The sequence below is a fragment of the Podarcis filfolensis genome (genome assembly GCF_964270895.1).
Source record: "Podarcis filfolensis genome assembly, chromosome: 7".
Taxonomy (NCBI): domain Eukaryota; kingdom Metazoa; phylum Chordata; class Lepidosauria; order Squamata; family Lacertidae; genus Podarcis; species Podarcis filfolensis.
In genome coordinates, this window is record NC_139603.1 from 7,001,262 (window position 1) to 7,013,828 (window position 12,567).

At 48.8% G+C, this 12,567-nt stretch overlaps 2 protein-coding genes across 8 annotated transcripts in view; one reads left to right on the forward strand and one right to left on the reverse strand.

Annotated features, from left to right (window-relative positions):
- Positions 1-12,567, reverse strand: part of DGKH (diacylglycerol kinase eta) — a 764,231-nt gene that overhangs the window by 395,187 nt on the left and 356,477 nt on the right. The window lies entirely within an intron of this gene.
- The window catches only part of EPSTI1 (epithelial stromal interaction 1), a 37,295-nt gene that overhangs the window by 738 nt on the left and 23,990 nt on the right, over positions 1-12,567 (forward strand). For 2 of the 5 annotated variants that reach the window (XM_083624772.1, XM_083624773.1), the window contains exon 2: positions 365-548. In XM_083624772.1, the coding sequence (XP_083480898.1) occupies positions 365-548 (184 nt within the window). Of the gene's footprint in view, positions 1-364; positions 721-6,353; positions 6,602-12,567 lie in introns of those variants that run through there. The other 3 variants (XM_083624775.1, XM_083624774.1, XM_083624776.1) reach the window with 3 other exon arrangements.

The following is a 12,567-nucleotide window of genomic DNA, read 5'->3' on the forward strand; positions in this document are numbered from 1 at the left end:
GGACTGATAAATGCTCACTCCGTTTTTCAGGAGGCGTTCACATGGCATCAAATCTGTTTTCCTGGATTTTCCTGGTGTTTCTTCCCCTAGCCCCTGTAATGACCCAGCTCGAAAAGGCCTGCCATGAAGGCTAGGGGACCCTTCTGAGTTGTAAGACAACCTTGCCATCTTGCTAGACACCTCCCAGTCTGCTGAGTTTACCCTAAACACCTATTTACTTCTGATCCAAAGCAAACCTTGTCTTTCTAATGGTATCCAATGGACAAAAATCCAGTAAGTGTACTTAAATTAACAAATGCTTTCAAACTGATTAAATAATCACTGAATGGTCAGGTGAATTTACCCTTCCCCCTCACCACCACAGAAGTTATGTCATGCCACTGGTATGAATGGAATATCGCAAGAAGTTCGCACAATACCTCCCAAGATTGTGGAAAGCATCTTACAGTTTTACCTGAAGAGCAATTATTGGATAATGCTGGGAGCCACTCATTGACAGAAACTTCCAAACAGAATGTTGGGCTCTGGGAAGGCGGCAGTTGGGACAGGTGAACCAGAGAAGCTCAGTGATGTGCTTTGTATGCTGCCAAATCTGGCAGCAACCTGTGGACTGCTTGTATAAGTGTAATAGATGTCGAGTAAAAGGCCTCAGCATCGGTTGGTGCCTTTGCGCACAAAAACAAAGAAAGATCCCAACGTGAAGAAAGGCCACAAAATGGGGTGAGTTTTGACTTGCCGCACAAATGCCAACACAACAAAAGAACCCGTGAGTGTGTTGTGTTTATGATAAAGGCTTAGGCGCATGTCTCCCTCAGTATGCAATGCAGAGTCAGAAAATTTCCCTTGGCTCAATTCAGAAAGACTCGATGCTACGAACTTTATTGACATTTCTCAGAGCAGCTTTCAAGAGTTCTCACCTGGGTTGTAAGGTTGGTGCAGGGACACTAAACCTTTGGGCTTGATTCAACTGACCGGTCCCACACCAGGACTTCAGCTAGTGCAACAGGACTTCTCCCCCTGGTGACCCCAAATTGTCTTAAAGGTAAAGGGACCACTGACCATTAGGTCCAGTCGTGACCGACTCTGGGGTTGCAGTGCTCATCTCGCTTTATTGGCTGAGGGAGCCGGCGTACAGCTTTCAGGTCATGTGGCCAGCATGACGAAGCCGCTTCTGGTGAACCAGAGCAGCGCACGGAAACGCTGTTTACCTTCCCGCCAGAGCGGTACCTATTTATCTACTTGCACTTTGATGTGCTTTCGGACTGCTAGGTTGGCAGGAGCAGGGACCAAGCAACGGGAGCTCACCCCGTCACTGGGATTCGAACTGCCGATCAGCAAGTCCTAGGCTCTGTGGTTTAACCCACAGCGCCACCCGCGTCTCCCAAATTGTCTTAGGGGGAGATTATTATGTTGGGCAGGCTCAAATGAGAAACATTTGGGAAAGCGTGGTGTTGAATTCTTCCCCTTGACACCTGAGATGTATATTTTTTAGGATCCACTCAAGTTGGGATTGTAATTTGTTTTATACTGCTTTTTATTGTTGTATTTTACATTGTTGGGAACCACCCTGGGACCTTCTGGCTGCATTTGCCCTGCACCCACCCCACAGTGCCTGCCGTTGTGTGTACAGTCGTATCTCCTTTTGCATCCCGGATCCCGACGAAAGGGACTCTCGACAAAGTGCCGCTCTGCGCATGCATGAAGCATGATTGGCAAACCCGAAGTAACCCATTCTGGTACTTCCGGGTTTGCTGCGGACATTGGACGAAATGGACCCTAAACAGGGCGGACTCAAAATGAGGTACCACTGTAGAGCCATCTGGATTTTAGATCTGGATGGTAGACAACATCCATGTAAAATGCCTGCAGCAAACAAGAGAAATCATTAGCCCAAATATAGAGAAGAAATGTAGAGAAGAAAAGAGTGGTTGGGGAAACCCAGCCAGATGGGCGGGGTATAAATAATAAATTATTATTATTATTATTATTATTATTATTATTATTATTATTATTAAAAGTCTACTTGGTTGTATGTATTGTTTGCACAGCTCATAGCCATTGAGAGTTTTATTTAGAACAAGGGGCTAATATGAGTTTGCCCCTGAAAAGGGAACATATTTCAGTGGCCATTTTCTGTTATTAGTTTAGTGTGTCACTTGAGCACAAGACTCTGAAGCCCAGGGTCGTGGATGCAATTGCACGATGATGTACAGAAGAACTCCAGAAATAACTGCTGGGACAAACCATACTTTACAGTTTGCAGGAGAACATCTATTGAAAATGGTGCTTAGGAATAAACCTAGCATTAAAAGATGGACAGGTTCATAGTCTGAACCAGAACCTCTCTAATTTGAAATGAAAAGAACTAGGGTACCTCGGGTTAAGTACTTAATTCGTTCCGGAGGTCCGTTCTTAACCTGAAACTGTTCTTAACCTGAAGCACCACTTTTGCCAATGGGGCCTCCCACTGCTGCTGCGCCGCCGGAGCACAATTTCTGTTCTCATCCTGAAGCAAAGTTCTTAACCTGAAGCACTATTTCTGGGTTAGCGGAGTCTGTAACCTGAAGCGTATGTAACCTGAGGTACCACTGTACTTCCCTGACTGAAGAAGCTGTTTTCCCTATTGCCCAACAACCACACCTATTTCTGGATTTATTGGCTACATTTTAATCCTACTCCGTCCTCCCAGGTGTTCAGGGTGGTCATATGGTGTCTTTGGCCCCTTTTAAACCTCAGAACAGCTTCGTGAGGCTAGGATGAGTAATATTGTTATTTAGTCCAAGGTCACTAGGGAATACCTAGATTTCAAATCCTATATTCAATAGGATTCAAGTCCAATAGTTACCCACTACAGCACCACAACTTGTACAACACATTTAGGGTAGGGGACTAGACTCAACAGTAGCAGATTCATGTGCTAGAATTTGCCCACGGATTTCTTATAAAGGGGGTGATTCAAAGTTCAGCAGGAGAGGGAGGAGAGCTAAATTCTATCCCTGTTGAATTTCTACACTCCTGCTGCTTCTCTCTGGCTGTCATCTTTTGAGGCTCCAGTTCTGAAAGTAACCCATAGCAGAAGAAAAATGGATAGGGAAAACCAGGGGGGGCATGTAAAGCGCTCCGTTCCCCCTTCCTGCCTGCCCAATCTGTGCTTTAGGTTACTTCTCCAACTTTATATGGAATTGGTGCAAACTGCATACTGAAACAAATGCTGTGTACCACCTAGTTTTGCCCTTAAGGTCTCCTTTCTTAAGCAGGATTGACACACACATCGCTCTTCTGTGTCGGGTGGGAGCCCCCCCCCCAACAATTATGGGGTTCTGTATGCCAGAAAGAGCAGCAGACCACCACAACTCCCATTTCCATGCCAGAAAAGTCTCCACCAGAAATTCTTTCTGTGGTGTGGCTATTAAAAGCACAGGGGGGAAAAGACGTCACCTGAATTATTCCAGAGAAATGTGTTTGCATACAACAGTCTAGAAAATTGCAAGCCGTTTTCAGAGTGTGTTCTGGGACATTCCTATTGACTTCAGTGGGGCCAAACTGTATTTGCTTCAGCAGCAGAAATTATGTGGGTGAACTTCTCCTGGCTGGGAGATAAGCGGAGGGAAAAGACTTGCCTGCTCTGCGTCAGGCTGTTGTTAAAGGCACAAAGCAGGCCCAGTGGTTTAACGTTGTGGGTTAAACCACAGAGCATAGGACTTGCCGATCAGAAGGTCGGCAGTCCGAATCCCCGCGACGGGGTGAGCTCCCGTTTCTCGGTCCCTGCTCCTGCCAACCTAGCAGTTCAAAAGCACGTCAGAGTGCAAGTAGATAAATAGGTACTGGCGGGAAGGTAAACGGTGTTTCCGTGCGCTGCTCTGGTTCGCCAGAAGCGGCATAGTCATACTGGCCACATGACCCAGAAGCTGTACGCTGGCTCCCTCGGCCAATAAAGCGAGATGAGCGCTGCAAGCCCAGAGTCGTCCGAGACTGGACCTAATGGTCAGGGGTTCCTTTACCTTTACCTTTTTAGGCCCAGGAAAGCAAAAGGAAAGGCTGGAAACCTTGGAACTGGCAAAGGCCTTACCAGGTAACCATTTCCAGGTAACCTTCCCATACATACTGCCCTGCACGGCTTGGCTCTGGCAAAGTGAATGTCCTTTCCCTGTCATGCCTACTAGGCAGGCTTGCTCAGAAGTGCCCCGCAGCATCTAGTCCCCCCCTTAATTCTCCCACATTGGGGCTACAGTCGTCAACCCACACCCTAGGGCGCAAGGGACCATAGGTCTTTCAGATTTGAAAACTTTCAGATTTGAAACTTTCAGATTTGAAAATAAGGGATCAGCAGCCTCACCTGTCCCGGGGAGAGTCTACGGGATATCTAACAATCCGTGATAGCAGCGGGAAGCGGCGCTGGAATAAGGGAATTTCCCACAAAGAAAGGGAAGGTTGACAGCTCTGCGAGGGACTCGCAGAACCCGCACCAGAGGACCGTGCCAATAGGATTGTTCCCTGAGCTGCCACTTGCAACTCACAAGAACGCTGGTCCCAGTCAATAGGCAGTGTGTCTCAATGAGCACAGTGGGGTGCATATGGGGCTCGTCCTGCCCCTCTTGTGCCGCAGTGCCGGGAGAGAATTTGGAGAGGCAGAGCTGAGGAAAGTGGCACCTGCCAAGGGGCTGGGCCTTGTTTGCCTCCTCTTTGGGTGGGTGTCGTGGGGAGCCCTCCTTCGTCCCTGAGCTTCCTCTGCGTGGAGGCAGCACACAGGCCTTACAGCGCCAGCCCAGCCATGCCTTCCCAACAGCAGGTCCTGTTGCATTGCATGGCACTTGTTGTTGTTTAGTCGTTTAGTCATGTCCGACTCTTCGTAACCCCATGGACCAGAGCACACCAGGCACTCCTGTCTTCCACTGCCTCCCGCAGTTTGGTCAAACTCATGCTGGTAGCTTCGAGAATACTGTCCAACCATCTCATCCTCTGTCGTCCCCTTCTCCTTGTGCCCTCAATCTTTCCCAACATCAGGGTCTTTTCCAGGGAGTCTTCTCTTCTCATGAGGTGGCCAAAGTATTGGAGCCTCAGCTTCAGGATCTGTCCTTCCAGTGAGCACTCAGGGCTGATTTCCTGAAGAATGGATAGGTTTGATCTTCTTGCAGTCCATGGGACTCTCAAGAGTCTCCTCCACCACCATAATTCAAAAGCATCAATTCTGCGGTGATCAGCCTTCTTGATGGTCCAGCTCTCACTTCCATACATCACTACTGGGAAAACCATAGCTTTAATTATGCGGACCTTTGTCGGCAAGGTGATGTCTCGGCTTTTTAAGATGCTGTCTAGGTTTGTCATTGCTTTTCTCCCAAGATGCAGGCGTCTTTTAATTTCGTGACTGCTGTCACCATCTGTAGTGATCACGGAGCCCAAGAAAGTAAAATCTCTCAATGCCTCCATTTCTTTCCCTTCTATTTGCCAGGAGGTGATGGGCCCAGTGGCCATGATCTTCATTTTTTTGATGTTGAGCTTCAGACCATATTTTGCGCTCCCCTCTTTCACCCTCATTAAAAGGTTCTTTAATTCCTCCTCACTTTCTGCCATCAAGGTTGTGTCATCTGCATATCTGAGGTTGTTGATATTTCTTCCGGCAATCTTAATTCTGGCTTGGGATTCATCCAGCCCAGCCTTTCGCATGATGAATTCTGCATGTAAGTTAAATAAGCAGGGAGACAATATACAGCCTTGTCGTGCTTCTTTCCCAATCAGTTCCATATCCAGTTCTAACTGTAGCTTCTTGTCCCACATAGAGATTTCTCAGGAGACAGATGAGGTGATCAGGCACTCCCACTTCTTTAAGAACTTGCCATAGTTTGCTGTGGTCGACACAGTCAAAGGCTTTTGCATAGTCAATGAAGCAGAAGTACAGTGGTACCTCGGGTTAAGTACTTAATTCGTTCCGCAGATCTGTACTTAACCTGAAACTGTTCTTAACCTGAAGACCACTTTAGCTAATGGGGCCTCCTGCTGCCGCCGCGCCGCCGGAGCACGATTTCTGTTTTCATCCTGAAGCAAAGTTCTTAACCTTAAGCACTATTTCTGGATCAGCAGAGTCTGTAACCTGAAGCGTATGTAACCAGAGGTACCACTGTAGATGTCTTTCTGGAACTCTCTAGCTTTCTCCATAATCCAGCGCATGTTTGCATGGCGCTTACTCGCGGGTAAGTGGGATCCAGGCTGGCCCTGCAACCGAGCATGCTCAGCGGGGGCGGCCCCGCGCATTTGGGCCCCTGGGGGGGTGTGACTCCATCCTTCATGGAGACCACCTGTGTCCCGCGGCAGGTGAGGCGAGGGGGCGTGTGTTCGAGGGCGGGGCGCGTCTTGGCGGGGAAAGCGAAAGTAAAGCGCCTGCGGCAAACTTTCGATTTCGTTTCCTGCGGCTGGGCGAGGGAGCTGCTGTTCTGGGCGCGCGTGTATCCGCCGGCTGAGTCCTTGCAGCCGGAGCCATGAGCTGGACGCCTTCGGCTTCTCCGTCTCCCTTGCCAAGGGGCGCCTCGCCGGGCGACGCCTCTGCCAGCCCCCGGGATGGGGGCGCTTCGGGGCCGGAGGGCGGGCAGGAGCAGCGGCCGCAGCAGTAAGTAGCCCGGGCGCCCTCAAACTCCCCCGTCTGAAATAATAAAAAGGAAAGATAAGCAGAGCCGTCTCATTCGTCCCGTGTTAGGATCTATTTCTTGCTTTATTTCTTTTAAAAAATAATTTCTTACTGAAGACTTTCTTGGTTTGCAAAAGTACATGCGTTGCTTCCCTTTTCAGGATGTGTTTTCCACCGGTCAGTTGCATTCATGGCGATTGTATTGCATTGTATATTTCTTGCTTTCTCTGAAGCTCGTTATTCTCTTCCCTTCATTTCAATAGGGACCCCAGTAATCTCCTTCGGCCCTTGTTTCCTATCCACTCTCGACTTGTTCCCAGTGGGTGGCATTTATTCGTTTATTTATTTAGTGTAGCGCTGCTTCGTTGTAGTGTATCAAACTCTAGTATTAGCCTGCACAGGCCTGTCATTAAGAAACCTAGTTGTCGACTGCCAAATAATATATTTCAAGAACCTCTTTGTGGTCATAGAAGCTTTTGGGTTGAATTTGTAAAGTATCTGGATAAAACGGCCCTTACAAAGTCCAGTAAACTACTTCGGTTTTCAAAGTATGCTGCTATCTAATGCGAATGATGCTAACAAGGTCTTGTTACTGTACTACCAGCCCTATTATAATACAGTTTGTGCACAATTCCACTTCTCCCTCACCTAGAAAGCACAGGTCCCTGCGGTTTACCGTTTGTCCCACAGCTCTCCCTGGAAAAACCTGTCATTTTCCGCTGAAGTGGAGCGGATGGCGATCCATTGAAACCCGGTTGACATTTTCTCCAGTTCAGTGGTAATGAGGGGGCTTCCCTGTGAGAAAGCAGCAGGACAAGCAGAAGCAGTGGCGTAGCGTGGGTTGTCAGCACCCGGGGCAAGGCAAGTAATTTGCGCCCCCTAACCCATGGATTTGCGCCCCCTAACCCTAACCCCCAGATGTTGCGCCCGGTGCGGCCGGCCCCCCCTGCACCCCCCCACGCTACGCCACTGAGCAGAAGTCCTGCTTGGGCTGGGTGTCCATCAATATGCAGATGACACCCAGCTCTACCTCTCTTTCAAATCAGAAACAGTGAAGGCGGTGAAGGTCCTGTGTGAGTGCCTGGAGGCGGTTGGAGGATGGATGGCGGCTAACGATTGAGGTTGAATTCTGACAAGACAGAAGTACTGTTTTGGGGGGACAGGGGGCGGGTGGGTGTGGGGGATTCCCTGGTCCTGAATGGGGTAACTGTGCCCCTGAAGGACCAGGTGCGCAGCCTGGGAGTCATTCTGGACTCACAGCTGTCCATGGAGGTGCAGGTTAATTCGGTATGCAGGCTAAGACCCTACCTGCCCGCGGACTGTCTCGCCAGAGTGGTGCATGCTCTAGTTACCTCGCGCTTGGACTACTGCAACACGCTCTATGTGGGGCTACCTTTGAAGGTGACCCGGAAACTGCAATTAATCCAGAATGCAACAGCTAGACTGGTGACTGGGAGTGGCTGCCGGGACCACATAACACCGGTCCTGAGAGATTTGCATTGGCTCCCAGTATGTTTCCGAGCACAATTCAAAGTGTTGGTGCTGACCTTTAAAGCCCTAAACAGCCTCGGTCCTGTATACCTGAAGGAGCGTCTCCACCCCCATCGTTCAGCCCAATCACTGAGATCCAGTGCCGAGGGCCTTCTGGCAGTTCCCTCATTGCGAGAAGTGAGGTTACAGGGAACCAGACAGAGGGCCTTCTCGGTAGTGGCGCCCTCCCTGTGGAACACCCTCCCTTCAGCTGTGAAGGAAATAAGCAGCTATCCTATCTTTAAAAGACATCTGAAGGCAGCCCTGTTCAGGGAAGTTTTTAATATTTAATGCTGTAATGTTTTTAACACTTGATTGGGAGCCGCCCAGAGTGGCTGGGGAAACTCAGCCAGATGGCGGGGTATAAATAATAAATTATTATTATATATTAAGTGTGGTTGAGCCCTAACTGGCATATTCATGAGTCTTTAGGAGTCATTTGTGGGAAGCAGCCAAACTGTTCCTACAGGTATGGAGAGAAAACCAAACAGCAGGTCTGGTCAAAACTTCTGTCTCCATTGAAGGCGGCCAGCTCTCATGCGCAAAGCATGTGAAACCTCCTTTGGTGTAGCGTGTAGACATTTCTCATCTTGCAAAGGGGAGTTTGGGAAGCTTTACAAGACCACACCCTGCCTAGAAACTTTATTGAGTCATGCTCTGGAAAACTCCCATGGCTACGTAGCAGGAAGTAAAAATAGGAAGTGTTTAGTAAATCCACTAGCTCAGTTTGTTGTGGCATTTCCAGTACTCAGTTTTTTAGAAGCTTGAATACAACATTAATTGTCTCTTAGGACGCGGGTGGTGCTGTGGGTTAAACCACAGAGCCTAGAGCTTGCCGATCAGAAGGTCGGCGGTTCGAATCCCCGCGATGGGGTGAGCTCCCGTTGCTCAGTCCCTGCTCCTGCCAACCTAGCAGTTCGAAAGCACGTCGAAGTGCAAGTAGATAAATAGGTACCGCTCCGGCGGGAAGGTAAACGGCATTTCTGTGTGCTGCTCTGGTTCGCCAGAAGCAGCTTAGTCATGCTGGCCACATGAAGCTGTATGCCGGCTCCCTCGGCCAATAAAGCGAGATGAGCACCGCAACCCCAGAGTCGGTCATGACTGGACCTAATGGTCAGGGGTCCCTTTACCCTTTACCTTTTAGGTGCAACTACTCAGTCCTTGTGTGTTGCTGTTTTCGAATACATTCCGAAATCAAGACAATCCACAAAATTGGAACAACAAAATGCACTCTGCTTGTTAGCTCAGCTTTTGGTTAATTGGAATTGGGTTTTGAATAAACTGTTGGGGGCTTTTTCACTAATCAGTTCATGATCTGATCACCACCTCCCTCAAGCACTCCAACAGCATTATTCTGAAGTCTAATGTAGACAAAATGAGAGTGCCGTTATCATAGCTGCCAATGCGTACTTTAAAAGGCTGCATGGGGCTCCAAACTGGATAAATGAGGGCTGCAGTACTGAGAGTTTATGTGAGAATCATTTTTCTCCATGTAATTTCGCTTAATCTCTTTCCCTGAGCTGCTTTTTGCCCTGCTGAGTTATTGGGAGTCTTCTGGACCCATCCAACTGGGTCCTAAGAAGAAGCTGTTTCCCTAAGAGTTTGATTGTTTCCGCTGCAGCGTGAGCAGCAGCATGGGAACCTAGGATGTATTGTTTGTAGTCAATGATGAGCATAGCTTCCTGCAAAAATGCCCTACCAATTCAAAACAGGCTTGTATTAAAAAACAAAAATGTACAGTGGTACCTCAGGTACTTAATTCGTTCCGGAGGTCCGTACTTAACCTGAAGCTGTTCTTAACCTGAAGCACCACTTTAGCTAATGGGGCCTCCTGCTGCTGCCGTGCCCCCTAAGCACAATTTCGGTTCTCATCCTGAAGCAAAGTTCTTAACCTGAAGCACTATTACTGGATTAGCGGAGTCTGTAACCTGAAGCGTATGTAACCTGAGGTAACACTGTATTTGAAAGCTACTTCTTAGTAAAGGTAAAGGGACCCCTGACCATTAGGTCCAGTCATAGCCGACTCTGGGGTTGCGGCGCTCATCTCGCTTTACTGGCTGAGGGAGCCAGTGTACAGTTTCCGGGTAATGTGGCCAGCATGACTAAGTTGCTTCTGGCGAATCAGAGCAGCACACAGAAACGCCGTTTACCTTCCCGCCAGAGCGGTACCTATTTATCTACTTGCACTTTGACGTGCTTTTGAACTGCTAGGTGGGCAGGAGCTGGGACTGAGCAACGGGAGCTCACCCCGTCGCGGGGATTCAAACTGCCGACCTTCTGATCGGCAAGTCCTAGGCTCTGTGGTTTAACCCACAGCGCCACCCGCGTCCCTAAGCTACTTCTTACATTATTACAAAATGTGCAATCCACCCTTTGTCCGTATCGGTATCGGGGCACAGTGCCACAAACAAAATAACCAAACCTCAGAAATAGAATTTCACAAGCATAACAAATTAAGACTGCTAAAACTATCAATAGCACAGCTGGGTTAAGCAATCAAAACTAAAACTCTGAAAATGCCTGGATGAAGACATATCCCAAAGCGACAGAGTTGGTGCCAGTCAGACCGCTTTGAGGAGAAAGCAGTCTATACCCAGAGTGCCATTGCCCATTAGGGTCTCTCATGTGTTGCCACGTAATGGATTTCCATAGATGGTGGAAGCTGAAGAAGATGCCACTCCTCAGCCCCAGACGGAAGGCGCAGGCAGGCTAGAATAGGGAGAGGGGGTCCTTGATGAGTGTTGTCTGAGGCTTTAACATGCACCTTCAATTGGTCCAGGAAGTGAACAGGCAGACAATGGAGTAATTCTTCTAGAATTGGTGTCCTGTTATTGCACCTGACTGAATTGATTAAAAACGTAGCAATGGCAGCTCCACGTGGAGTGTGTTAAAGTAAGGCAGCTGGGAAATGACCAGAGCACAAGATGCAGTGGTACCTCGGGTTACATATGCTTCAGGTTACAGACTCTGCTAACCCAGAAATATTACCTCACATTAAAAACTTTGCTTCAGGATGAGAACAGAAATCGTGCAGCGGTGGCGCAGCAGCAGCGGGAGGCCCCATTAGCTAAAGTGGTACCTCAGGTTAAGAACAGTTTCAGGTTAAGAATGGACCTCTGGAACGAATTAAGTACTTAACCCGAGGTACCACTGTACTGTGGCCAAACACTCTCTGTCCAGAAATGGTCCTAACGGGAACCATCTGAAGCCAAAAGAAGGCCACAAAATACATTTTCATCTCTAGGGACAATGTTGGATCCAGGAGTCCTCACAAGTTATGTAGATGCTCCCTGAGAGAGATGGCAGTCCTATCGAGAATAGGCAGGGCTCCTAAATCTCAGGTTGGATAACTATCTCCGTTTTGTCAGTATTTGGTTTGCTGGTCTCCCGCTTAAATCAGTAGAGCCCACAGTCCAGAACCCCCAGGTCAGGTAAGTGCGGTTTTGAGGTGGCAGTGGGTAGGGTTGGGAGAGCCGGAGCTGCTTTTTTGCTGTTGCCAGTGCTGGGTCCGGTGGCAGCCTGGGCCTGACTCTGCAATGCGCAGGGTGCAATCCACCCCAGCGCCTAGCGCATCAGGGTCTTCGGATGTTGCCAAGGGGCGCAGGGGCCAGCTCTGCAAGGGGTGGGGTCGTCTGGTGCTGCTGACATGCACCTAGTAAATAACAAAGTGTCTACTCAGAAGAATGTTGTTGTTGTTTAGTCATTTAGTCATGTCCGACTCTTCGTGACCCCATGGACCAGAGCACTCCAAGCACTCCTGTCTTCCACTGCCTCCCGCAGTTTGGTCAAACTCATGTTCGTATCTTCGAGAACACTGTCCAACCATCTCGTCCTCTGTCGTCCCCTTCTCCTTGTGCCCTCCATCTTTCCCAACATCAGGGTCTTTTCCAGGGAATCTTCTCTTCTCATGAGGTGGCCAAAGTACTGGAGCTTCAGCTTCAGGATCTGTCCTTCCAGTGAGCACTCAGGGCTGATTTCCTTAAGAATGGAGAGGTTTGATCTTCTTGCAGTCCATGGGACTCTCAAGAGTCTCCTCCAGCACCATAATTCAAAAGCATCAATTCTTTGGCGATCAGCCTTCTTTATGGTCCAGCTCTCACTTCCATATATCACTACTGGGAAAACCATGGCTTTAACTATATGGACCAGAAGAAAGCCGCACTGAATTCAGTGGGTCTTACTCCCAGGTCTGTCGGGTTTTATCTATGCCAGGCTTCCTCAATCTCGGCCCTCCAGATGTTTTGAGACTACATTTCCCATTATCACTGACCACTGGTCCTGCTAGCTAGGGATCATGGGAGTTGTAGGCCAAAAACATCTGGAGGGCCGAGGTTGAGGAAGCCTGATCTAGGCAGCCAGGGCTCCTTTAGATGACAAGATCTTTTTCCAGCATGTCAGTGAGGACCACTTGCTTTTTA